The sequence below is a fragment of the Corylus avellana genome, chromosome ca4 (genome assembly GCF_901000735.1).
Source record: "Corylus avellana chromosome ca4, CavTom2PMs-1.0".
Classification (NCBI taxonomy): Eukaryota; Viridiplantae; Streptophyta; class Magnoliopsida; order Fagales; family Betulaceae; genus Corylus; species Corylus avellana.
In genome coordinates this window covers 26,944,265-26,970,028 of record NC_081544.1, presented here as the reverse complement: position 1 = coordinate 26,970,028, position 25,764 = coordinate 26,944,265, and the positions used below count along the sequence as shown (strand labels likewise).

The following is a 25,764-nucleotide window of genomic DNA, read 5'->3' as shown; positions in this document are numbered from 1 at the left end:
AATCGCACATTTTAAAATCTCTATTTTTAAATTACACTTTTTAAAATCACAAATTCAAATGAATCCTTAGTCGACCGCCTATATCACCTAATGTCGACTCCCTAGAAGTGAAGATGACTCTATTCCATACCTATAAAACAAAATCAAACACATTCATCCTAAATTTCAAACAGCTCATGACATCATAGTGCAGGGAAGAGTTTCAAAGAACAAAGCGATCAAATTCTACACTTACAAGATTTTTTATTCTTAAACTTTGTTTTGATCCTAGAACTACCAATTTGTGTTAAAAGTAAAACATTGTTTAGAAGAAAATCTAAGGAAATATAAACCGTTAAAACATTAAAATTTAATGAAACTTCAACTTTTATGAACAAAAATACTGAAGAAAGATTTGCTATATATATATAAATATATATTTTTCCAAAATGCTTGGGCAACAAGTAAAAATGTATTTGAAAAATCTCAAGATTGGTTTGATTTATTTATGCCCCTATTCAAACTTCAACTAATTGTTGTTCTGAAGTAGTTGACATTTGAATGTATAGGTTTTCTTTTGTTGACAATAAACTATTGATAAATGCTATACATATATTTTTTTTCTCTCACGCTCTCAAGAGCATACTTTTTAGATCCGTTATTATTAATTTTAGATGCACTGATAATTTTTAATGCCACGTTAATAATGTGAAAAAGAGATTACATGTAACTTTTTTTTTTTTTTTTTGTTTTTTAAGAAATTAAGAGAACCACTTTCATTATTTTTTAAATAAGAATTAATTTAATAAGAATAGTGTTTAAGTTAATTAAGAACTTTTCTCACGAAACATGTCAGCATACAATTTTTTTCACAGTTGGGACCCAATGGTAGCGCAGATCATGTCATCCACATAGCGTGTCACCATGAAAATGGTCATTCATAACCTTTGCTGTAGAGCCACCGTAACTCTGTCACTGCTCGGACTACCAAATTTCGTACAGTCGCAGTGAGGGCATTTACGTCATATAACTGTCCAAAATCCCAACATATTTTTCAGTTTCAAAATTTTCCTCACTTCCCCCACAATACACACAGTTCTCTGTGTCTTGAAAATCCGCCATGACAACGCCTCCTCCTCCTCGTGAGCGCTGTCCGAAACCCTAACGAATCCTAAAAGCCCACGAAGCCTTCCATGCCCTAAACTCGAACTCGTTGTCCCTTTAACGAAATGGGCTCTCTTATCCCCTTCCAAGACCTCAATGTGCTCCCAGACCCACCCACCACCACGGCTGCGATGCTAACCCCCAAAATCGAGCCGAAGCTGGAACCGTTGGACGAGCCGCTTGAGAATCTCCAACCAACGCCGCAACAGCAGCAACTACAACAAACTCCTCAGGGCTCCTTCTTTTCCAGCTCTACCCCTGAAAATTACGCGAATTCCGAACATACCCCTCAACCGTCGGGCATTTCCTCTTCCGAGGACAACGTGTACTCCGAATTCTTCCGCGTTTCTGAGCTCTTCCGCTCCGCCTTCGCGAAGCGCTTACAGAGCTACGGCGATGTTATAGACCCCGATTCACGCGCAATCGTCCCGGTCCCACAAGATAGTAACGCCCTCGACAGCATCAACCACAACAGCAGCGACCAGGTCTCAACCGTCGTCGTTTCGCGGAGGAGGTCCCAGCACCAGCGCTCGGGGGAGCTGGTGCGCGTGACCGATCTCGGCATGGAGGACCAGCGGTACTTCCGCGACGTCGTTCGGCGGACGCGCATGATCTACGACTCGCTGCGCGTGTTCTCCATGATGGAGGACGAGAAGCGCCGGCTCGGAGATCCGGGCCTCAACCGGCGGCTCCGCGGCGATCTCCGGGCCGCCTCCGTCATGCGCGACCGCGGCCTTTGGCTCAACCGCGACAAGCGCATCGTCGGCTCCATCCCGGGGGTCTACATCGGCGATCTCTTCTTCTTCCGGATGGAGCTCTGCGTTGTCGGCTTGCACGGCCAGGCACAAGCGGGAATCGACTACGTCCCCGCCAGCCAGAGCTCCAACGGCGAGCCTATTGCCACCAGTATCATCGTCTCCGGAGGGTACGAGGACGACGAGGATGCCGGGGACGTGATCATCTACACTGGCCACGGCGGGCAGGACAAGTTCTCGAAGCAATGCGTGCACCAGAAGCTGGAAGGTGGGAATTTGGCGTTGGAGAGAAGCATGCATTACGGGATTGAAGTGAGGGTTATCAGAGGGATCAAATACGAGGGCGGCGTGACGAGTAAGGTCTATGTTTACGATGGCTTGTATAGAATTTTCGATTGTTGGTTCGATGTGGGCAAGTCTGGTTTTGGGGTTTACAAGTACAAGATAATGAGAATAGATGGGCAGGCGGAGATGGGTAGCGCCGTTATGAGGTTTGCTCAGAGTCTTAGGACTAGTCCCTTGGCGGCGAGGCCAGTGGGTTATCTTAGCCTCGATATCTCGATGAAGAAGGAGAATGTGCCGGTGTTGCTCTTCAATGACATTGATGCTGATCAGGAACCCATGTATTATGACTATCTTGTGAAGACGGTGTTTCCGCCATTTGCGTTTCACCAGACGGGGAACGGTACGGGGTGTGATTGCGTTTCGGGTTGTGTGGATGATTGCTTTTGTTCTATGAAGAATGGGGGAGAGTTTGCATATGATCACAATGGGATTCTTGTGAGAGGGAAGCCTCTGGTTTTTGAATGTGGACCCTTTTGTAGGTGCCCTCCTACTTGCCGGAATCGTGTAACCCAGAGAGGGTTGAGAAATAGGTTGGAAGTGTTTAGGTCGAGGGAGACGGGTTGGGGTGTTCGGTCCTTGGATTTGATACAAGCTGGTGCTTTTATATGTGAATATGCGGGGGTTGTTCTGACGAGGGATCAAGCCCAAATTTTGTCCATGAATGGTGATACGTTGATCTATCCCAATCGGTTTTCGAGTAGATGGGCAGAATGGGGGGATTTATCTCAGATATTCACTGATTATGTGCGTCCCTCCTATCCCTTAGTTCCTCCGTTGGATTTTGCAATGGATGTGTCAAGAATGAGGAACGTTGCTTGTTATATAAGCCATAGTACAACTCCGAATGTGTTGGTGCAGTTTGTGCTATATGATCACAATAACTTGATGTTCCCTCACCTTATGCTGTTTGCAATGGAGAATATCCCTCCTATGAGGGAGCTCAGCCTTGATTACGGCGTGGCTGATGAATGGACAGGGAAGCTGTCTATCTGTAACTGAAGATTTTTGAAGAGTTGATGCATTTTTTGAATGTGGTGTAGCACAGAGTCTGGGGGACATGATGCACTGAGGTATACATCAACTTTCTATCTCAGTAAAAGTTGCATTTTTTTTTAATCCAATACAAGTTCATAGTAGTATGCACTGTTTTTCTTCTGATTATTAAGAATTACATGTGCTTGATATCCTTTCTCTGCTTTCTTCTAGCTCTAGTTCCATGTCAACTGTGTTGTGTATTTATAGGTGCTAGGGGTGTTGTTTCTTGTGCAACTATATACCATAGTCATTGTACGAGCACATTTTTTAGGTTGGGAACTTTGCATTTCTATGAGATGGAGTTTATGTTTCTTATTAGCATACAACTGCTCATATTCAAATTTATATTCTCCCATTGATTCTCTGTTGTATACTTCTTTTATGTAATTTCTATTGGGCTAATTGTTAGAACCTGTTAGATATGTTTCATACTAGTTTTCCCTCATATATAATCGAAATGTAATTATATATGGACCCGTCGAGCAGTATTGTCCTTCTATTTTGAAAGGTTTCTTTTCTGTATTTTGTTGTATTCATATTAGCTCTTCTTCCCTTGTTCATTTGTGCTTTGGAGTTTTTGATCAATTCATTATATACAAAAAATTGCTCCCGAGTCAGGTACTTTTATGGTGACACATAATCATTGTCAGACTTGTTTATTTATGTACACGCAAGTTGTCAATGAGCTTTAGCTCAAATAACACTTTCTCCTTTTGTGAAAACATTTAGAGGATGAGATCTTGAGTTTAAGATTCACTGGGTACCTTTGTTTATGTGTGACTTACATAAAAAACACTCACGCATTTGCACACACCTACCTACTCAGCCCCACACCCTGACGATGGATATGTATAGGAACCTGTTATTGCAAATTTAAATGCTTTAGGGTTTGCATATACTGGATTTATCATCTGGATTATTACTTGAATCTTGTTTTTATCCAATACTTTGTGGTCGTCTAAACTATTTGGAGTTGTGGATTTGTAGTTGGTGTAGTAATTTTGTCACTAGCTATAGGAAAGATATCCATATTCAAGACTCAAAAAAGTTATGATGCTAAAAAATCAACTCCCAATGATGACTGTAGAACTCTAGGGGAATGAGGGGAAATGCTGTTTATAATTCACACTGTTCTAGTCTAAAAGAAATGATTCATACTCTTGTCTTGTGTACGTCATGATTTGAGGGAACCTAGGAATATGAAGAATATTAGGTATGAACATTTTTTCAAAAAAATGCTCTTTTGGAGGACTAAGATTGTGGGTTTGTGATTACATGGTGAATACTGTCTAAAGTCAGGTCCTCAATGTTTGGGCAGGTTTGTTGTGCATTTCTGCTATTATTAGGATTGGGAATGTATTTTGGCTGTCAATTTTGATTTGATACGTTTAATGAGTGTGGTTAGCATTCTTGAAGACACGAGGCAATGAGTTTTCATTGTCTGGATTCCAGTATGTGTTGAATATATGGTGTGAGTCAGGCTTTAGACGTGCCTTCCTAAGCTTAGTGAGCCTAGAGTCACATCTTTGGCTTATTTTTAACAACTTATAATGTGATGCCTAGATACTTTATGGCAATTTCAGGTGAGTTGTAAACATTGTCATCTTTCGTTGTATCCAACAGTGTTAATAACGAAATTTTTGAGGCGTGATAATGTTGATAATGATCTTCATTTCCTTGGTATGAGATTACAATTGTTGACATATTTTCCCTGTCCGTTAATCCCTTTTTATTAATATTACTCTATTATTTGAATCCATTTAGTTTGTTGGATATGGTGTACTCATTTGTAAGTTGCTTTGTTAATCTTTTACTTTTAAGGATAATGATTACCTAGGTGCAAAAACTAGCAAAAGCAACTGGGTTTGTTTGGGTTTGGTTGGGTCAGAGTAGGGGTGGCCCAAAGTGGCCGAACTTAAAACCAACTTTCCCAAATGTGAACAAATTCTTGGTTGCCAGGGTCTTTCTTTCTAGATTCTTAATAGGCTATATGTTTGGGGTAGTATCTTTGTTTTTTTGTTTTGTTTTGTTTTGTTTTTTTTAAATTTTTTTATTTTTATAAGTAATAGAAATATCATTAAAAGTGTAAGGCACCCCAAGGTATACAAGAGGTATACAAGAGAAGCCACCTAATTAGGAGGGGCAAAAAGAACAAGATAATCATGATAACTAATCACCAAAAGCAAGAATCCAAAGATACACAGTGTTAGAAAATAGACTTAATTTCCTCCAAATTCCTATCAAGGTGCTCAAAACTTCTATAAATCATTTCTCTCCATAGACACCACAAAAGGTATGAGCGCACCTTTTTTCACATAGTAGCACTCTGAGTGTTGCTAGCAGTCCACCAATAAGCATACAAATCAACTACTCATCTAGGCATGACCCAAGAAACCCAAATTGACTGAAGAAGACATTTCAAATGGCACAAGCAACCTCACAATGAAGAAGAAGATGATCCATAGACTCGTTCCTTTTATATAAACAACACCACTCAACCACAATGATGTGCTGCTTTCAGAGATTGTCCATGGTAAGTATCTTTTCTAGGGCTGTTGACCAACTAAAAAAGGCCACCCCCAACTGAACCTTAGTTTGCCAAATACTGTTCCAAGGAAAACATACACAATCATGACAATCCATGATACTGTAGAAGGATTACACCAATCAAACCCTTTTTGGAAGGGATCCACCATACTTGTCCTCTTTCCGTCTCACTCTCGCAAAATGCAACATCATAAAGAATGAGGCAAAGGCTTCCACTTTCCAATCATGAGCTGTTCTCGTAAAGCTCACATTTCACTGAATGATACCTCCAGAAAATTCCATGAGGGTCGCAATAATACCAAATAAAACTGGAAAGGCTAAGGGTCGTATCCCCACATCAAAGATCATGTCATGCCATAATCTAATTTTGGATCCATCTCCCTCCTCAAATTTAGCATGACTACAAAACTTCTCCCAACCCCTCAGGGGTAGTATCTTTGTGATATCCTACTTGTTCTCATTTTGGAACAATATGATAGTTTGGGGTTAATAGGCTGTATTTTAAGTTTAAAAAAATGTAGAAATTTGAACAGATTGTTGACATCAAACCCCAGGGGCCTGTCTGAGAAATCAAAATATATAACTGTGATACATCCTCCATGTTACAAATTTTTCTTGGTCAATATAGCATGATACGAACCTTTGAAATATTGTCATGCCGGAGAATTATGATTCAATGATGGAGAAATTTTAAAATTACACATTGTTTCTATTACAGTAGTCTTTCAATGGCTTAACTGACTCAAAAAAATAAAAAAAATAACACATTGTTGAGTTGTCCCGTCCTTTATCTGTGTCTTATTTTAGTGGAATTGTCCTCTCTCCCCTTACCCGGTTGTTGATCAGGAAAAAAAAAAGAGAAAGCTCGGCAGAAATTGTAAGCCTTTGTGCTCAACTAAGCTTCCTTTCCAAAACAGTTCAAATCAAATGATTAATTAACATGAAATTTTTTCAGCAAGACTTTTTAGACAATTAAGGGTCCACTTAGAAAAATTGTTTGCTAAATTTTTTGAAAAGTGTTTTGTGTTTTTTTTTTAAAAAAAGCACTAAACATGTTTATTTTGAGAAACCACGTGGTTTTTTTTTTTTTTAGTTGTAGATCTGACTTATTTGGGAAAAAAAAAATGGTGGTCATGTGGCCACCCTCAACGGAGGAGAGGGGTGGCTGTGCAACTACCTCTATTTTGTTGGGGTGGCTGGGCTGCCGCCTCTCTGTTTTATTTTTATTTTTATTTATTTTTAGAGTTATAATTAATCTCCTCACCTTAAAAAAATAAGGACATGTTTGTCAAAATATTCCTATAAGAAGGATTGAGAAATTTTTTTAAAAAGTGTGTTGAGTTTTGTGGTGACATGGATTTAATGAGAAAGATTCTTCTACATTTTTAATTAAAGATTCTAAATGCATTTTGCGGAGGTAGTTCACTTACATTCACTCACACACCTTTTGAACTCCTAGGACCACTTGCCTCCCTGCTTTAATGCCAGGTTAGTGATTTTGTGATTCAGGGGATGATTTCAAGTAGGCCTTATCAAGTAGGCCTTATGGCTCAAAAATGTAAAAATGTTGTTTCTTTTGTGGAATGCATATAAATTAATTCTCTTTTGCTAAACCTCTGCCTTATTTGTGCATGACCAACTGTGCAAACATTTCAATTATCCAGTTGGGCATCGGTTTTCCCCTCTTTAATGTGCTTTCTGAGTAATAATTTTTATACTTTATCCTCCAACGAGTACCACACATGCTAATTTTGCTTGTCCCAAAGTTTGTGTCCAATTTAAAAATCAATTTTTTACTTTTCCTTTTTGTCTCTCACTTTGAACTGTATGTCATTTATAAACCGTTCAAATTATACCAGGGCAATTTTTGGAGACCATGTAGAGAACTTGAGCTGTCAAGGCATTAATGCTTTCTTTAAGTTAGTGTTTTTGTCTTACATAAGTCACAGTAAGGGAAGGACTTGCAAAAAAATAAAAAAAGACACTCAGTATGGGAAGGAGGGAGTAGATTATCCCCAGAAGCACTTCTCCACCCAAGCTGCCAGCTTGTTATTTCTTTGCACAAACCTCGTCCCCTTCTCTTGTTCCATTAGTTTTTATGGATTGTTGTGAATAAACACATACCCTTTGCTGGGTACTTACTGGAGTGTGCATGTTCCTTATTGCAGGGTGTTTAAGTGAGTATTTATTTCTATTTTAAAGTAGGTTCAAGGTAAGCAGCTGAAGCTACTGCTGGGGGTACCTATCCAGCTGTCTCTGCCGCTGGTGGAACTGGATATCGATCCAACAGGTTCGGACATGAGTGAAGGGAAGCTAGGTACTATGGTTAATGGGTGAGGATGTTAGGTTGAGTCTAGTCTTTTGTTCTCTCCGAAATGGCACAACCAAATTGGAGAGGAAAAAGGGGAGCAGGACTTGATTGCATTGATTCATTTATGGATTTGATTGCATTATATAGTTAAACTACTTGTTTGATAGATGATCGCAACTTTGCTCCCATTAGTAAAGCATATTGCTGAGCTTTTTTGGCTGGGGCAGAGCAATGGGTGTACCTCAATTTGCTAGTTAATTTTAGGATTGCTGTAGGATCAATTCCTCAGTTTGTTTGATATCCTCGTATGTGGAGTACGCAAGTGTTACTGTATGGAGCACATGTGTACTTATCCAACATTCTTTTTCCTGAGTGTACATATCCAACATTTATGTGAATTATGTCAATGCATGTGTGGTGGCACTATTTGTGATATTCAATTGGATGCTTGAGCTGTAACTGTCACAGTAGTATAGATGGTGTTCACTGTTCAGGCTGGTGCTCACATCAATATCTTTCCCTCCCTGTTTGTTTTGGGTATTGGGCGAATCAATTTTTAATTCTTAAATAGCCTTTTAGCTGTCTAAGGAGATTTAATGGTGCATGTAGAAGTTATAACCGTATATGGCTGTGCCAGCCTGAAGGAACCTTTGTGCAAGTTAAAGGTTCCGAACTGTGAGGGAATCCTTGAATGTTACCTGGAGCACATGGAGTTCTTTCAAAAATTTGAAGGGATCACAACAGCCAACGTTTTAACTTAATTGCCGTTGCTAATGTTGGAAAGTTATTATGGTGGTTTCTGGTTTCCTCCTTCCTGCAATTTTGACTTTAATTTCGTTGAAAAGATGTTAGCTGTGCTAGTTACCTCTCAGTGGACTGATGAATTTATGCTTGGCTAGTCTATATCTCACACACATACTAACACAACTATTTTCAACTGCATTACATTTCGTTGTAACATTATTAAGAGCCTGTTGGACGGGAATATTTGGGGAGCAATGGAATGGAAAGAAATGGAAGGAACCCACTATACCCTTGTTTGGGAGTTATTCCAAAGGAAATAAAAGGGTGGAATGGAGAATATTTGTAGATTCCATTCTATCCCATTCTTTTTAATTCAGTACTTTCCATTCTATTTTTTATGAATTCCCAAATACGCTGAAGTGACTAAGTTGGTTCATTGCTTTAAAATGAGAGCAGTGTGAAATTTCTGTAATCAAAGGTGTACATCTTTTTTGGCTTGGAAATAGAAGCAAGGACTTGGATAGCTTAACCCAGTTGAGCAGCTTCTTTTACATGATCTTTAGTTTTTTTCAAATCCCTTCTTTTTTTATTTTTCTTTTTATTTATTTATTTTTTCATCTATTCTGGATAGTGATTGAAATTTTTTTCAAATGAGTGGATTTATTTTCAGTTTAGTTATTAATTATTAACTTTGTGTGGTTTCATCTGGTGGCCAGTTGCATTGGTAATCCCAATTAGGTTCATATTGGTTTCTTCTTATTTGCTTTATTGTGTTTTACCTCTGTACAGTCCAGAGATTTAGTTGGATGCTTTCTTATCTTAGAATTTTGCAGCTAGTCCTGCTTGGTTCTGAATGTTATTTGCTTTTAATTCTGTCTTCATGTCAATTCATGTGGGAGTCTGCCAACGATGCCTAAAATTTGTTTGAATCAACGTGACCTGATTTACATGTCTGACAAATTATTGCAAACTTGCAGCATTGTTATTACAGTAAATATTGAAAATGTGCTTACGTATTTTGCTTATCTTATGCAGACGGGGAACGACTGTACATTTACAAAGTTATGTCGCCTCCCTTCCTAAATTTTCTGCTCCTCATCTTTTTGCTCAGATGTAGATGCTGCAAATGAACTGTTGATCAGGCTTTCACTTGATATCTCACTGCTATGAGGACAACGTCTTTCTGCAAGCTATTCCTCTGGGACTGGTTGCCACGGTGTTTTGTAACCTTGTATGCTTGACTGTATGAATCTTTTGTACTTTTTAACTTGTATATATAAAGTGCAAAATCGGATAAAGCTTGTATAGAAATTGTATCAGTGCATGTGCAGATGGGGGTGGGTGGCTTCTCCTGATGCCTATTTACATCTCTTAGCGGATGAATCAGGTAGGTTTTGTGGTAGTCTAGAGGCAATAGAGTGAAAGCCAATTCTTTTTGGCTTGAGAAAACTGCTGTCCTCCTTAGGAATTCGTGCTGTATGATTGATTACTAGTTAGGTCGCCATTACTGTGACTAGTCCTGAGCATATGATGGCCAATTTACAGGGCCCTGAAACATTCATTTTGTTCAATTATTGAACTTCAGATATGGCTGTGCCATGTTGAAGGATGTTTTTGTTTATTTCAAATTAGTCAGACCCGGCAATGTGACTGGTGTAATGAAAGGACCAATAGCCATAGCACGCCATCCAGCCAATCTGCAGCCTTATTTTTTTTTGGTTATTTCTGCGCATACGCTACACAATTTTCTGAAGTAAAATATGTTGTTTTGCTTGAAGTATTATGTCAGAGTTGCAGAGAGAGCAAGTTAACTAAAGAAGCTGCCTGCTTGAAGATGATCAGTTAAGATCAATTTGAACACTCTAGCTTTAGCTCAAGTACAAGAACTTATTGTCTTTTTTCCTACCTGGGATAACTTTAGTTCAAATAACAAAATATATTATATGATGGGCTTTTCTTGTTCATTTTTTAGAAATATTTCAATACAATTTTTGTATGCACCTCTTGCAAAAAAGTCGCTCTCCAAGAGCTTCTATGGTGGCCTCTCATCTACCCCCTTTAAGGCCCTTTTGTCTTCTTTCCCCACCTTTGTGCTCTATGTAGAGGGATTTTGTTAGCTTGAAGACATGGTGTGAAATCGAAGTGATTTGTTCTTACTGCTAATACTATTAGTGCTTAATTTTACTCTGACCCCTCAAGCCACCCTTCGCTTCTTTCATGTGTATGGTCCTCCCTATACGAAGAATAAGTTCAATTTTTGGGAATCACCAACTAAGGGCCATGGCTTTGCCTGGGAGAATTTAATGCTCTTCTGGATCAGAAAGACAAGCTTGCAGGTGAACCTGTCTCTAGCTCATCTAACGTTGTGTTTAGACAATTTATCAATCAGTATGACATGGTCGATTTGGGCTTGACATGGTTGATTTGGGCTTCACCGTAGGGGATAGCAATATCAGGGAACACCTTGACAGAGGCATTGCCTCTTCTCACTGGCTCCATCTCTTCCCTTCTACTCTTTACTCCATATCCTAGCCTCTTCATCCAATCATCATCCCATTCATTCTCCTAAATAATGCAAATGTCACCCCCTAGTACCCAAGCTTTTCGTTTGTCAAAGAAAGTCAAGCACATTAAATCTACCACAAAAAATAGGAACAAATTCCATTTTGGGAATATCCACCGCAAACTCAATTCTGTCACTAATCAGATTGGTCTCATCCAACATAAACCCTCCTCTGTTCAAAACCTCTCCCTGGAACTTAACCTCAAATTCGAATTGGAAGAGTTTCTGAAGAGAGAAGAATTACTCTGGAAGAATAAATCTCGGGAAGGTTGGCTCACTTGCAAACATTGAGACAGGTTTTTCCACACCTCTACAATCATCAGAAGAATGCAAAATATTGTAGATCTCTTTAAGGTAAACTAAATGTATGCATACAGAGCTGGATATAATGAATTACACAGAAACTAAAGTAAAGCAGGTTGACAACTAAAAGTTAAGGTAGAACTTAAGTTCCAGAGTAGCTTTGTTATCAAAGCAGCATACAGAGCCGGATATAAAGAGATTTACACAGAAACTCTTCTATGCTATCAAATCAAGTAGTGTGATATATATACAAGAATAGGAGTAAAGTTCACACCACTTGATATTAAGCTGTTCATGAGGGTTGATACATCGAAGATCAAAATAAACATTTTTTAAAAAAAGTTATTAATCAGGCTTGAGAGGTGAATGTTCCATTTTTCCCAAGCTCTCGCTGTCTGGCTCGTTCCATCTTCCTTTTCCGCCATTCCTCGAGCGCTGAGGAACATAAAAAATACTAGTAAAATCATCTCCATCAGATTAACAAAGTCGTAATGCCGCAAGACAAGAAAAATAATTGGAAAACCAGAGGTAATAAGTAAACACATTATGGTCAGAAAAGCTTTGACTGACTCATGCTTGATTTGGATTCCTAGATGACGACATACTAGGACAAAGCTTGTGAATACCAAAATAAATGTACTCTAAATATTAATATCAAATTTGATGTGCAAAACTTATGATATATGCACAACTCAATATGTGGAATAGTGCTATTAACCAAGAAGTGGGTAACACATAAAACCCTGCCCTCCACACACACAACAAACTCTCTTTCAATACCATTAATTGGGAGTCACTGGTTTTGCAATGAAGCATGTTGTACAAGATTGTACTGGATACTAGACAACATTTATTTTGAGAGTTTATCAAGTGTCTGATTTTCAAGAGGGCACCGATGACCAAAAGAAGGCATTGTTGTAAGAGAGTTATGAATCTATAGATTATGTGACAATCAGAAATAACCAAGGTAAACTTTGTAGGAAATGGCATACTGCATGACAAATACTGAAAGAAGAGAAAGGCTTTCTTTTAGTGACACATCCAAGGCCAAAGATTTAAATTTGATCAAACATGCTAACAAAATAACTACCGTCAGAATATCAAAAAATTCTTTCTTTGTAGTGGCGTACAAGAAATTTATCTACATAAATTTCCTGTGCTAAACTCAGACCTGGAATCGTAAATCCAAAATTCTAAACTCAAAGGTCCAGATGCAAGTAATTCAATGATAATACTGGAGCACAACTGTATGTCAAATTTAAACTACAACCGCAAACACTAGAAAAGCCACAATTTAACAACATCTCACTGCAGAAAGAATAAGATGTCTTCGAACATGAAAAACAGCTGGATCAAGCAACATGACAGAATTTCCTCTTTGTTTAAGGATAGACAAATAGAATAAACATAACTACTGTTATACATAACTCAACATACAAGATAATCTTATACTTGAATGATACCAGGAAGTCCACGATCATTTTAATTAACAATTCAAAGGAGGCAAGGGGCAGATTCTAGGGCAAGAACACAAAAAGTTACCTTTCAAGCTGCTAGCATCATTAAGGGATCGTAAATCATTTAACCTTTTAGAAAGATCAACTGCAGCAGTTTGCTTTGTATCTTTTTGTTGGACAGTTTCTGGTTCTGCATATACTTCTTGCTCAATTTCCCTCACCTATAAATGGGAAAAGATTCAACCTAATGCAAAATATACTCCAGAACCAATTATTCATTAGATAATGGAAAGACAAAGGGGAATAGTTTGATTCACATCTTTCTGTGCCAACAGTATGCTTCTGTTTAACTTATAGCAGGACTAGCGATAATAATGAACTCATTCAAATTAGAAGCCATGCTTACTCTTTTAATCAGTTCCAAGGGTTGCATAGCAAGACGGATCTCTTCAGATTCCTTGATATACCTGAATTGAGCTGCATTTTTGGAAATTTTGGGCAATATGCCTTAGTCAATCAGCATCATCAAGTAATCTAATAACAAATTGAACAGAGAAAAGAACCCTAAATAAAATCAATAAGAATTCATGATCAAGCTTAGGAAGTAATCCATGTGAAGAGCAACAAATTTCTAGATCCATGTCATGTGATGCCTTCATGTTTTGCCAAGTTGTCCCATATAACATTTCAAAAAAAAAAAAGTTGTCCCATATAATTTGATACTTTCATGTCAGGCCAAGAACCAGAACTTGAATCTTTTTTTTTTTTTTTGAGAAGTCACTTGAATCTACTTAATATCTTTAGGTCATCAAAAAATATAACTTTTTTCTGCAGTTTAATGCTCCATAACCATATTTTACCACTTCAAGGAGTGCTATCATCTAATGCCATCAACTAACAATTGTAGAGAGATACTCATGACTCCCTTGTCAGTCATACGATGTGTTTAAATATATTAAGCACTCCCAGAAAATGTTTGCAATTGCTGCCAATCCCGGCTTGATACTATAGTTCAACCTCAGGTAGCTTAATAGTTGGAGCCACCTTAAAAGCTCATGTATCTTTAAAGGTGATCTAAAACCATGAGAATGGTGTGGTCCTTCAAGGTTTGATTTGTATTCAACCGTCTAGTGAAACCAAGGCCAGTCCAAAAGAAAAGCATTCAGTCAAAATTTTGAGCAAATTCAATTTCGACTTCTGAAAAGTCACAAACTCCATCCCAGCTTAGGCTTTATACAAGAAATGTGATTCGAGTGTAAGAACTCGGAAATGGTGAAGCTTATCTTAAATGGGTAAAAAACATTAAATAAGAGCCTGCATCAGTACAATTAGCTAACAAACCTAAAACCTATCCTCAAGATCGATGCTGCAAAGAAGTGCACTCTAACAACTGATTTGGTTAACAAGGAATCATCTTGCAGGAGTTTGTCCTGGTCACAACACTGATTTTAGTAGACTATATAAACCATGATGTTTAATAAGGTCCGCAGAGCTAAATTGAATGTGGGCCATCATAAATGAATTTCAGAGACATGTACTCTATGTCTCCTCAAATGTTAATCTTAGAAAAACACATGAAAGGGATAGCAAACCAATCCAAAAAGTTGAGAAGTCCTTGTTCATCCCAGTTAAATATTAATATTGACATGTGTACTCTGTTGTTGGACTGGTGATGACATCCAAATAAAATGTCAGCACAGTACAGAAACTACAAAGATAAATCTTTGTCTGATCTGCCACCACTTCCACTTCTTTCCTTTAAAAGGATTGAGATCAGAGCACTATGTGCATAACCCACCCCCCCCCAAAGGACAAAGTCACACTTGAAAAGAAAGAGATTCGCAGAAAGAAGAGAATTCTTCCCCATCAGGCAACAGAGTGCCTTGGCCGTGTAATGGCCAAGGCTTACATAACTTTAACGGGTGCCTTTTCATGACACCTTTTGCAATGGTAATTCTCTTAAAACGAACCTTTTCCAAGTGAGACGTCTTTTTTTTTTTTTTTGGGCATCTACAAGAAGATGATTAACAAGAGAATAAGAATTAAAGAAAAAAAAGACTATGGAAGATTTTACCACCCCGATAACAATGCACCATTGCAGACTTGATATTCTAACTGAAACTAAAGTGCTAACAACGGCTAAATATTTAATAGAGTACACCCTTTAGTTCAAAGAACCCCAAAATGCAGTGAGCACTGCAAGCCATTTCTCTCAAACAAAGAACCCTATTCTTAAACCTACGAACATCAGCCATCCTTCCCATACAGCTTCAAGGCGTTATAATTTCAATCAACCACAAGGATATATAGGAGGCTAGGATACACGTACCATCGAATCAAACTCAACACAATTCTTTAAAAAAAAAACCCATCAAATTTCAGATTTTGATTCTAAAAAACCCAACCTAAACAAAAATGGGTTACCCAATTATTGACCAACAAGATCAAAATTTCGACAATCCATTTCTCTTCAATTCAACAAGAATCCATTATTTTGCCTTAATCGGATAACCCAAAAAGGCAAGAAAAGTCACAATTTTTTTTTTTTTTTTTTTTTGATAAGTAATGAAAAGGGTATAGGGAAAAGAAAAATCACAAATTTAGCACATAAAATAACAAAAAATTTGCAAACATATTGGACACCCACGACCCTTTTCAGTTCATTGACAAAGAAAATTCACAGCAGTATAACAAAATTCAGTAATAGGGAGAGAGAGAGAGAGAGACCAGAATTGAACTGAGAAGCAGATATTTTGCTGCGGGAAGAGGCGGAAGAGATGAAGCCCTGAATCAAGAGAAGAGCGGCGACAACGTTCAAGAAGCACACCGCTACGGTTGCGTTCCTGAAGGAGAGCCTCATCCTCCACGCCTGCGGTAATTCCATCTTTATCTTTATCTTCTTCTTCTTCTTCCCTCCTCCTTTTCATCCTCCTCGTTCTTCGCGTCCTAAAATAGTAACGTTGGGCATCCAAAACCAGCCGCTTAAACATCACTTTTTTGGGGGTCCCACTTGGACTTGAAGTTTGGATTGGAGTATATATATCTATAGTGGGTAGAATAGTACTAGTGCGCCACGATCCTGCCGTCTCAGTGGCAGCGATTTGCGGAAGGGTCAACCTACAAATTCCACACTGACATTGTTGGCTCAACAAATGTTTCGGAAACTTCCCTTACCCCGAAATATCAGCGTTTTTGGATCAAAATTCTAAACTGTTTAGAATGTCGGTATTTTAACAATTTCTTATTTAGCTTTCACCCTTTTTTATTTTTTATTTACTTAAATAGTAATAATAATAATAAAAATTATGATGACCCACGGCTTTTCACTTCAAAAAAAGGGAGGCATTTTAACAAAAAAAAAAAAAAAAGGGTAAAATCAAAAGAGAAAAAAATATTGAAATACTGACATTGTAAAAATTAAAAATTTAAAGCTAATAAGTGAAGCTTTTCCATTAATTATCATCAGAAATTATATATATATATATATATATATATATATATATATTTGTCCCATCTTATGTTACAATAGCACCAAAACAGTCCCATACTCACACATATGCACAAAGTTGCAGACAATGCATAGGACTTATTGAAAGGATACAGAAATTTGCGAAAGTATTTAATGGTCTCAAAAAAATTGCACAAAATGAAAGACAACATATTTGTCTTCAGCCTGCTAAAAATTCCCATAGTAGCTGTGTTTAAAAGTTAGTGTTTTTTTTTTTTTTTTTCTCATTCAACAAAAATATCAGAGTGAGGCAAATAAAAATGCTACTCCATTATCTACTGGTTAGAACAAGGAAATTACCATAAAGGTCGTCGAGGTTGAAGAACACAAGAATAACATTTTTTTTTTTTTTTTTCCCACTCTTTTATGTTCCTAGTTTATTGCAGCTATATCATAATGGCCATAGCAGTATCTCTATCATTTCTCATATTGCAAATAGTGAAAAATAATTTGATACATATACTGATATAGATACACATACACTGGCTGCCAAAATAACAGTTGGGAAATAATAATGTTTTGCAAATGACAGGCTACATTGGCAAGAAAATTTATGTTAAAACATAAAATAGAAGATAGGCGTGAGCAGCAGGATTCGAACCTGCGCGGGCAAAGCCCACATGATTTCTAGTCATGCCCGATAACCACTCCGGCATGCTCACAGAATGTTAACGTTGGATGTTATTAAGGTTGTTGTTTTCTTGTCACGCTTTGTGTGGTGTACCCGTCTATTCAATTTAGCAATTCAAATAGAAAAGTGCTTAACTCATTTTAATTCCAATCCATAGTAGTCCTTTTTACAGTGTACCAAACAGGGCCTAAAGTTATAACGCTTTATTTTTTTTAAACCTTCAGAATTCAGATATCGGGTTGGTTTCGTAGCTCCGGTTAGACGCTGGATCGGGTTTCATATACAAGGTCGTGTCGTGCACCTGATAACATTCATATGGATGTCTGTTGGTAGGCTCTTAAGCTCTTTGGGTCTCTCTCTCCTGCTCGAGAAGGTCAGATATGGTCCCTCTCACTCTGTTCTTTCCGATTCTTTTTTGAATTCGTTGAACTCTGCACTATGTATTGTAATCCCAATGTACTACGTTTATTTTTTGCCTATTCTTCACTAGTTTGACATTGAAATCTTTTCTGGGCACCCTTCAAAATCAATTCTTTTTAGGTTTCTTGCTGGAAACTTTACTGCTACTTGTGCAAATATTTCTGTCCGGGCCTCAGAATCTTTCATTTTTTATTTTTATGATTTTGACTGATTTTCAAGTTTTGAGCATGAAGATATCATCTGGGTGCTCAACTGTTTTAGTTCTTCTGATTGATTTTGGTTCTAATTTGAAGTTTCATTTAAGCTTCCTTCTTTCTTTCTTTCTTGCTGTCTGTCTTTTTTTTTTTTTTTTTTTTAAGTATCTTTTTCGCTTATCAGTGCCTTGTTTAATGCTTCGCAGACACAGCCTTTGTCTTGTTTGATAGGTTGATTGACCTAGTACCATGATGGCTTCCACATTTTTTAGAAGCATTCAAAACCACCCTTTGTTGCTATGCCCAACTGCATTGTTTAGAAGAAAGAATGGTGTTTTATATTGCACAATGAAAGGCACAGAAGCCCAAACAGCCACGCAAGAAAAGCAAAAGCCCCACATCAAAGTTCCACCTCGTACTCGGACCAAAACAATTGACAAAATCTCAAAAGATTATGAAGCAATCATTGGTATAGAAACCCATGTCCAGCTCAACACTCACACCAAAGCCTTCTGTAGTTGCCCCTCCAATTATGGGTCTCTACCAAACACCAGTGTTTGCCCCATTTGCATGGGTCTACCTGGTGCTTTACCGGTTTTGAACTCGAAGGTCATTGAGTTTGCTGTGAAAGTGGGTCTTGCTCTCAATTGCAAGTTGTCTTTCAACTCAAAGTTTGATAGGAAACAGTACTTTTACCCCGACCTTCCAAAGGGCTACCAAATATCTCAGTTTGATGTTCCTATTGCAACTGGCGGCTACGTTGATGTGGATCTTCCGGTGGAGTTTGGCGGTGGGCATAGGAGATTTGGCGTTACTAGGGTTCACATGGAAGAAGATGCAGGGAAGCTACTTCATTCAGAAAATGGAAGTTATTCAGAGGAAATTACTGCTGCCCTGTTGCCTAAATACTGTACCACTTTTTACTGTGGATTAAACTATATTCTCCCTTTCTTTTCAAGAATATATGTTTCTTGATTTCATCTATTTATGGCATTTTTATTTTCATGGTTCGATCAGATTTGTGGGTTCAGTTGATTCTATAAGCACAGTAATTCTACAATTTATTGTCATATTATTATCTAGTAGTACTTATCAGTTAGCATGCATTTCAAAAGGAAAATTTGTTTGTGATATGTCTCCTTTTCATTAGAAGAGAGCTGTAGTTGGCAAATATGATGTTTGTTGATACTATGATTTTGTTGCAGGTTGATTTAAATAGAGCAGGGGTGCCCTTACTTGAGATTGTTTCTGAACCTGATATGAGAACTGGTATTGAAGCTGCAGAATATGCAGCAGAACTGCAAAGGTTAGTTCGGTATTTGGGAGTGAGTAATGGCAATATGCAAGAAGGTTCACTTCGTTGTGATGTGAATGTCTCAGTTCGCCCAATTGGGCAGTCACAGTTTGGGACCAAGGTGAGTTCCTTCATCTCATTCTTTTTTTTTCTTTTTTTTTCCTAGCAACTAGAAAAACTGAAGAAATTAATCGTTAAAATGTTCTGATGTGTGAAAGAAGCTTTTTTTTGTCAACTTGCATTACAAAAATATTTGGAGATTGTTAGTGCTTATGATTATCGCAATATCATGTTATCATTATAATCTGTTAATATTTCAGCTATAGCAATAAAAGGAGGCTACAGCGCTCATGAAAAAGATTGGTAGATTGTGTTTAATGAAAGATTGAGAGAGTTTTGAAACCAAGCATACAGCAATAGGGAAATCTGAAGTGGGAGTAGTATTATTTCCTCACTTGTTTTTGTTTATCTTAATATAGAAACAAAGTTCCCTTCTTGTTAAATTTCTTTGATAAAGGGTATCCAGAGAAGGTCTATGCGTAAATGGTGCTAGTTTTCACATGAAAAAACAGTTCTGACACTTGACCAAATTTAGATGATGTTGATTGAGTGGTACGTGGACAAATTAGTAGTTGAATAAAGAGAAGAAAGTATTGTTATCAAACCTCAATGATATTTATTGTAAACTAAATTCAAAACCTTAAATCTCACATCAAATTTTGGAGGTTTATTATTTCTTGTGGGGAGAGGGAGTTAAATTGCCAATGGTCGTTGGGCCCTATTGAATATCCTTCCTCATAATTAACGGGTGGAGGTTTTGTTCATGGGTTGAAACCTTTACAGTACCCGTGAAGTAGGAGTTATTTCTACTAGTGAAAAAAGGAGGGAATTTCTGTTCATAATTTTTGAATCAGGAATTTATGTCCAATATGTGCTTAAAAAACCAAATCCATTGTATGGAATATTGACACCCTTTCTCAAAAGAAAAGAAAATGTGAAGAATTATCCAACTCATGGGTACCAATGCAAGGCTCTTAACCTTGTGGTCGTGGGTTCGAGCCCCACTGTGGGCATAGTATTCTCTTTTTTAACCCTAAGGGGTTGGCTCAAGTGATAAGAGCTTTGGTCTTTGTAATAATCCATGAGGTCTAAGGTTAGAATCTCCTTGGGTGCAAACAATTCCTTGGGGCCAGCCCATCGACGAAGCTGGAGTATTACCCGATCCGTATGGCGGGGGTGCTTTACACGAGTCCGAGGTTTACCTAACAGGGGTGAATACTTGAAGTGGCCCTACCTTAGAGGGATTCCTCGTTATAAAAAAATAATAATAATAAATAAAATAAAATAAAATCTAACTCATGGGTTCCTAAATTGCTTTGACCTCCTATTCAAGCTCCTCTTAAATGGGTAATTAGTTACTGGTAACCTCAAGAACTTTCTACTGCCTAATTGTTCTTGTCCGACTGTGATGAATTTAGCACTTTAATTTTGGAGTGATTACAGTGCTTTAAAAGATGGATGTGCTAATGGATGCATTACAGCAAAATGCAATGGCTTCTTTTTTTTCTTTTTTTTTTTTTTTCTTTTTTTTTTTTCTGTTTGGTGTTTGTGTTTATTAGCAGCACCTAATCTAATCACATTTGTCTTGGCAGGTTGAGATAAAAAATTTGAATTCTTTCTCATCAGTTAGCAGGTCCATTGATTTTGAAATTTCGAGGCAGGTGCTTCTTCATAGCCAAGGCCAGGGTGATCAAATTACACTGGAAACTCGTCTCTGGGAAGAAGGCGCTCAGGTAATTGTTACATCTTGCTTTTATTCTAGTAATCTAATTGAACAAGTACTAGATATATGGTTCACTTGGTCATTTTGTGTCTATTTATGTGCTCCATTAACCTTTGTTACACTGTTTAGAAAACAGTCACAATGAGGAAAAAGGAAGGCCTTGCTGATTATCGATATTTCCCAGAACCAGACCTTCCAGGAGTTATCCTCACTAAAGAATATGTCGATAGTATTCGTGATTCATTGCCAGAAGCTCCTGAAGTGAAGCGTCGGAGATATGAGAAGATGGGCCTAAGCATGCAGGATGTTCTTCTCCTTGCAAATGACATTAATGTGAGTACTCTTCATCCCATAGAATTTTTTACTGGCTAGGTATTGCTCAATTGGTATTTGAAAGTTTTTACTTTACAAATTCTGAAATTTTGAAGGTAAAGGCCAACCAAAAAAGAGAGAAAAAGAAGAAAAGAGAAGGGTAGAAAACTTAACACCAAATTCATATTGCCTACTTAGAAAGGCCAAATTTGGGTTAACCTACAGATATCTTACATAATCGTCAATGTAAAAGCGTGCCCAAGGTCCTCACAATTCGCTATGTATTTAAAACAACAATTGAAACAAAGAGATCGAACCCCACAATATTTGATGCACTTCAGTTGTATATCACAAGCTTCAAGGATCTGACTTCTGCATCTTGAGTGTCTCACCGTTTGAGGTGTGGCCAGGGTCATTTAAGCCTCTAATGCTGTGCCTCAAGGCATTTTGGTTAGCCTTGCTTCAAAGGCAAGCCTGAAAGCAGAATTCTTGTATGCCTTATGTAACCATGTTTCTGTTGCTTTCCAGTATTGTTTGGGACATATATCATGCTAGAATGTTCTGAGATATGGCTCTTTTGCTGAATGAATGTCTTAGGTTGCACAATTTTTCGATGCAACTATTGCAAAGGAAGCTGACGTGAAGCTAGCTGCCAATTGGATAATGGGTGATATTGCTGCCTATATGAAAAATGAAAAGTTGACCATAAATGAGATTAAGTTAGTTCCCCAGGAGCTGGCCGAGTTGATAGCTTCCATAAAAGGTGGGACCATTAGCGGGAAGATTGGGAAAGAGGTAAGAGTTTGCTTCTGGCAGTAACACTTCCTATTTTGTATTCACACAACCTTGATTTCCTATTTGACCACTGTATCTCTAGTGTCTAGATATACTTGGTTCACTTGTTTGTAAAATATACTTTGTATTTGTTCTTCCTTTTTTTTTCTTTTGGTCTTGTCAATTGACTGAAGTAGTAGGGGGGGGAGGGGAGTGCTGCGGTCTGGAAGATGGTGCCTACTTTTTTTTTTTGGTGTTTATGGAGAGAGAGAAATAATAGGTGTTTCGAGGACTAGGAGAGGTCCTTTGAGGACATTTTATCCTATTGTTTCCATACTTTATATCTTTGGACTGTAGCGTTTGTCTTTTCGGTGTCGATTAGCTTTGATGATTTTCTTGTACGTTTTTCCCCTTCTAGTTAGGTGATTTTCTTTGTATACTTCCAGTGTACTTTGGGACGCCTACGCTTTTAATAAAGTCTGCTGATTACTTATCAAAAAATAATAATAATAATTGACTGAAGTTTTTATATGCTTGCCTTTTCAACATTCTCATCAGTATAATATATTTTCTTTTTTGTTTTTCCTCCCCTCCCCTCCGTGCCCTCTGCTAATATTATTGGTAAGAAGAGCCTGTATACCAATATAAGCAGGTAAATTATCATCTAATACTAGCTTATAGCAGGCTTTTAATAGCATGCAGCAGGGAGCTTTAACTAACAAATTGCAAGGCTACCCAAGGTGGCAAGGTTAAGATCTTGTTGCTGCACGCAATGCGGCATAAGTTTTAAAACTTTTCAATAGCACATTGGGACCTTATGATACTTTACCAATGAGATAATTCAACTGTTGTCCAGGGTTGTGGGGTTTCTGCAGGTCTAGATTTTTCAATTGTCCTTTCTGGGGAATGATGTTATATTAACTTTTTATTTATTTATTTATATTTTTTATAAGTAAAAAAGGGTAACTTAAGTATAGTCTATATAGATCGAGTATACAGGTGAAACATGTAGCTAGAAAGAGAGGACTAGTTAAGAAAATCATGAAAACTAAGCCAATTAAGATCTAAAGCAGTTGACCAGTAGTAAAGAGTTTTGAAAAAGAAAGACTTAAGTTTGACCACGTCCTCTCACAATGTTCACAACTTTGATAATTTATTTCCCTCTAAAGACACCACAAATGGCAGGACGAAACCATTTTCCACACTACTGCGCTCTGAGGACTGCCTCCCAACCCTCTCCAACAAGCAAAAAAGTCTACTACTCTTCTGAGCATGACAGCTAACCCAACACTACTGAAATTAGCACTTCACAAGGCATGGGCAATCTTATAACGGAGAAGAAGATGCTCCATAGACCCCTCACTCCTCTTACACATACAACACTGGTCAACCACAATAACATGTAGTTTTCTAAGGTTATCCATGGTAAAGATCTTCCCCAAGGTGGCTGTCCAAGCAAAAAAGTAGCTTTCAGTGTTCCTAGATCCCACAGAAAAGCCTGAAAGAATACCCCATCTATACTAGTGGATAACATTTTACTCAGAGTGACAAAAAGCAAAGGAGACAAAGGATTATCCTGTCTCAAACCACGAGAACTACTGAAGAACCTAGAAGGAGTGCCATTAACCAAAACAGAAAAACAATCTGAAGAAATATAATGTGTTATCCAATTATGCCATTTTTCCCCAAAACCACACCTCCTCAATAAGTATAGTAAGAACTCCCAGTAAACATGATCTAGGCCTTCTCTAGATGAATGGAAAAGGAAGAATGACCTTATGCTAGTCTTGCAGTAGGTCTATTCTTCTTTGGGTGTACTTTACTGTTCTTTTTATTTCTTAGATTCTCATCATATAAATTATAATTTGCAGATATTGTTTGAACTACTAGCCAAAGGTGGAACCGTCAAGGGACTAATAAAAGAAAAGGATTTGGTTCAGGTAAGTAATTTAGTTAGGAGCTTATATAGATATAAGTCTTTTCAAATGGTAAGATATATGAAAAATGATGCTCTCTATTGTTTGTTATGGCTTTAACAAATTTATCTCCCATACGTTTGCCATGAAATGCTTTTATAAGATGCCTAAATTTGAACAGGCCTCAGTTGAAAATGCCTGAATGAGTTATTCTCTAAGCCAAGCCCAAGCTTCCCAAGCAGCTGGGGGCATCAAATATCTTTAAATGTGGGACTAGTTGCATTAACTAATGTCCTATGAGAGAGACGGTTTATGCCACCACTAAAATGATTGAAACATTATTTGTATGATCGTGATGATTATAGTTTGGTTTAGTAGAAAATTGTGTCAAGGGGTCTCATGGTTTTGAAAATAACAGATAGTAGATCCTCTGGAGATTGAGAAAATGGTAGATGAAGTCCTTGCAGAGAACCCAAAACAGCTGGAGCAATATCGTGGTGGCAAGACAAAACTACAAGGCTATTTTGCTGGCCAGGTAAAAAATAAAATAAAATTGTGGGGCTTAATAAGAAACTTGTTTTCTATTTTCTCCCTTGGTTATGTTGTTAATATTTTTCCTCTGTACTTTAGCAAGATGATCCTGTATATTTTGGCATATGCAGGTAATGAAAGTATCAAAAGGTAAAGCGAATCCCGGTCTTCTAAACAAGATCCTTTTGGAGAAATTAAATTCCAAAAACTGATGATTTTGTAGGTGGGTATCTACATTGTTTTCTACAGAAACAAAAAATAAAAATAAAAATAAAAATAAAGAAGAAGAAGAAACGAATCATTAATCCTTCCATAACTCTTGCCAGGTTCCATCATAAAAGCTGGTATTTCCTTGGGTCTTGCTAGGCGACGCATCCCAGTGATCCAACGGCAGCCCAATGAGTTAATATATCTTTGCCTACTGATGAATTAATTCTGAACTCACAATACTTCATGGCGGCTTACAGTTTTACTTGTCCAGTGCGAACACGGAACGGAAATGGGGCCAATTACTTCCCTTGTCACATATATATTCTACGCTCACCTGACTGACTTTCCATAGTGGGATAGATTAATAGTGACTGTAAGCACTTATGATATTTATGTATATATTGTAAGAATTCAAGCCATTCTTGACTTTGAACTTTCATTCCTTTCACCTGATCTTCATAATTTGAAAGAAAGGTTTGGTTAAGGTACGTTTGGCACGCATACTTGACTACTGAAATGGAATGGTTATTCCTTTATTTGTTTGGTTGCACACTATTATTGAAAATAGCAATTTCTATGAAAATGACTATTAATGATGACATGAGAAATGTTTGCAATTCTAAGAGAGAGGAGAGATTCCCAATTTGCTTGGCAATTCTCGTGGAGATGGGCGAAGTAATAGACCTCTTCACCCCTCTCCCCCCGCGCACGCGCATAATGCATATGAGAATAACTTCAATAGGGATCATTGTTCAATGGCCCAACGGTGGTTTCCAAAGTGGTTAGGCATATACTAAGATGTGGGTTCGAATCTCTGCAATAGAGAATTTTCACATATGCCTGATTAGTATTAGTCATCTTGGTTCCTATTGATGCTCTAGTGGGGCTGAGTCAGGTTATGGCTCAGTCGGATTTGAGGGAGCGCTTGCGGTTTTCACCGTTTAAGCCCCTCTTGTGTGGCTCCTAGCGGGTAGGTATTACTATGGTC

At 37.7% G+C, this 25,764-nt stretch overlaps 3 protein-coding genes and 1 non-coding gene across 4 annotated transcripts; 2 read left to right on the top strand and 2 right to left on the bottom strand.

Annotated features, from left to right (window-relative positions):
* Positions 1–1,044: 1,044 nt before the first annotated feature.
* On the top strand, positions 1,045–10,199 carry LOC132179232 (histone-lysine N-methyltransferase family member SUVH9-like). The gene is made up of 2 exons (XM_059591902.1): positions 1,045–3,313; positions 9,916–10,199. The coding sequence occupies exon 1, from the start codon at positions 1,209–1,211 to the stop codon at positions 3,240–3,242; it is 2,034 nt and encodes a 677-aa protein (XP_059447885.1). The 5' UTR covers positions 1,045–1,208; the 3' UTR covers positions 3,243–3,313; positions 9,916–10,199.
* A 1,649-nt stretch (positions 10,200–11,848) lies between these two features.
* LOC132179883 (uncharacterized) lies at positions 11,849–16,184 on the bottom strand. Its single transcript, XM_059592675.1, has 4 exons — positions 15,931–16,184; positions 13,610–13,680; positions 13,289–13,424; positions 11,849–12,181 (listed from the first exon to the last, which is right to left on the bottom strand). Exons 1-4 carry the CDS (start codon positions 16,085–16,087, stop codon positions 12,096–12,098), a joined length of 450 nt encoding a protein of 149 aa, XP_059448658.1. The 5' UTR covers positions 16,088–16,184; the 3' UTR covers positions 11,849–12,095.
* Positions 16,185–17,291: 1,107 nt separating this feature from the next.
* Positions 17,292–17,373, bottom strand: TRNAS-AGA (transfer RNA serine (anticodon AGA)). Its single transcript has one exon. It is a non-coding gene; the product is annotated as a tRNA-Ser (tRNA).
* A 256-nt stretch (positions 17,374–17,629) lies between these two features.
* On the top strand, positions 17,630–25,312 carry LOC132178646 (glutamyl-tRNA(Gln) amidotransferase subunit B, chloroplastic/mitochondrial). Its single transcript, XM_059591124.1, has 10 exons — positions 17,630–17,715; positions 18,163–18,844; positions 19,162–19,371; positions 20,903–21,043; positions 21,163–21,366; positions 21,943–22,140; positions 23,991–24,059; positions 24,454–24,570; positions 24,698–24,789; positions 24,893–25,312. Exons 2-9 carry the CDS (start codon positions 18,206–18,208, stop codon positions 24,776–24,778), a joined length of 1,659 nt encoding a protein of 552 aa, XP_059447107.1. The 5' UTR covers positions 17,630–17,715; positions 18,163–18,205; the 3' UTR covers positions 24,779–24,789; positions 24,893–25,312.
* Positions 25,313–25,764: the final 452 nt, after the last annotated feature.